Raw genomic sequence first — 1397 nt, 5'->3', positions numbered from 1 at the left:
ACTCAGAGGAAAGGACATTGCTAAATCGACTCCAAATTGTCTGAAACGGGTTTGGTCCAAACATATTTTTGGTCTTAAACCATTATTTCGATGAGACACATTTGTATCGCATCAAAGTGTTCAAACGCCGTTCGGCTAAAGGCTGAGGATATAAAAACTTTAATATGGAGTACCTTTATTGCACTTTAATTAATTATGTCATCATTTTGCAAAATTTGGTGTGTTTTTAGAGTTACCAAAAGTGTAATCATATAACGATTAAACTTTATAAATTACAGTTTTATTTTAAAATATAAACATACAAGTATAAGTAATAAAAAATAAATAATAAAATAAATAAATAACCGCTATTATCTCTATTGTTGTATACGACGACGTGATGCTAAATATTTTCTCTTAAATGACGTTTTCGGTTGCATCGGCTGTTCCGTGGAATTATTAGAATCAAATTTATATCTAGATGATAATTCTGTTGATGTTTCCACATTATCAGTTCTTCTTATATTACCAGGCAAAGAATTAAATTGATCTCTTATAACTTGTTGAGCATAAGCCGCATCTTCATCGGTACGATATTTAATGAAATGTACTTCCGGTTTAATTTCATTTTGTATCTTTTGTGATTGAAGTTTTTGTGCCAAATCAGCGACATCCGTTTGTTTAGCGAATACATAAATTGCCATGTGGTTTTCAGCTGTTGATTTAAGTAATTCCATTGCAGCCTGTTCCAAACCATAATTCTCCGGTGTACGGATGAATATAACACGCAATTTTTTATTTAATGATGCTAAAGCCTTTTCAAGCTCACCGTTGTCCTGTAATGTTTCTTCAGGAGCTGAATATGAATAGAATTGCTTTTCAAATTCAACTGTTGGCGTAGAAAGTTCTGACGATGTATATGGCTGAAACGATGTGTTACCTCCTGATGAAATGGTTTGAAGGGAATTGGTAAGATCGGTAGGAGATGCATTATCAACATATGTTGGGGGATGATAGTTATAATCCAGTGGTTGGCCATATATCACTGCCATGGAGGCAAGTAACTGAAAGTAGAAACCAAACCAATAATTACTCAAAAATCAATATGATTAAAAAGTACAATAGGGAGAACAACATATTTTATAAATAAAATATTAAATAATACCATTTCAATATCTCCGCTAACCATGCTAAAATTTTTGGAAACTTCCGAAAGTTATTTTAGAAGATTATTCTTCTGTGACCGTGTTCGATTTACTTGGTTTTAGGTTTGTACATAAAATAAAAAATAATAAAACGATTGTCCGGCGAAGGAAAAAATAAGTATGAAAAGACTAAAATATCTTTAATGTGAGTATGATTACACTACACGGAGGACAAATGGCCTCTCTAACATATGTCCCAAACTAATTTTGCAG

The 1397-nt window shown here is 32.2% G+C and overlaps 1 protein-coding gene across 1 annotated transcript; it reads right to left on the bottom strand.

Moving 5' to 3' along the window:
• Positions 1-356: 356 nt before the first annotated feature.
• LOC141390037 (uncharacterized) lies at positions 357-1168 on the bottom strand. The gene is made up of 2 exons (XM_073962469.1): positions 1145-1168; positions 357-1043 (listed from the first exon to the last, which is right to left on the bottom strand). Exons 1-2 carry the CDS (start codon positions 1166-1168, stop codon positions 357-359), a joined length of 711 nt encoding a protein of 236 aa, XP_073818570.1.
• Between the last annotated feature and the right edge of the window lie 229 nt (positions 1169-1397).

The sequence above is a fragment of the Musca autumnalis genome, unplaced genomic scaffold (assembly GCF_047663935.1).
Source record: "Musca autumnalis isolate F117 unplaced genomic scaffold, ASM4766393v1 scaffold_1, whole genome shotgun sequence".
Taxonomy (NCBI): Eukaryota; Metazoa; Arthropoda; class Insecta; order Diptera; family Muscidae; genus Musca; species Musca autumnalis.
Note: the sequence above shows the minus strand (reverse complement) of the source record. Positions and strands in the feature narration are given on the sequence as shown.

What these genes read in the sequence shown, in the direction of transcription:
- LOC141390037 (XM_073962469.1), bottom strand. Translation starts at nt 1,168, where the DNA reads ATGGTTAGCGGAGATATTGAAATG. An exon ending in TTAGCGGAGATATTGAAATG is followed by an intron (nt 1,044 to 1,144) that starts GTATTATTTAAT and finishes TTCTACTTTCAG; the next exon opens with TTACTTGCCTCCATGGCAGT.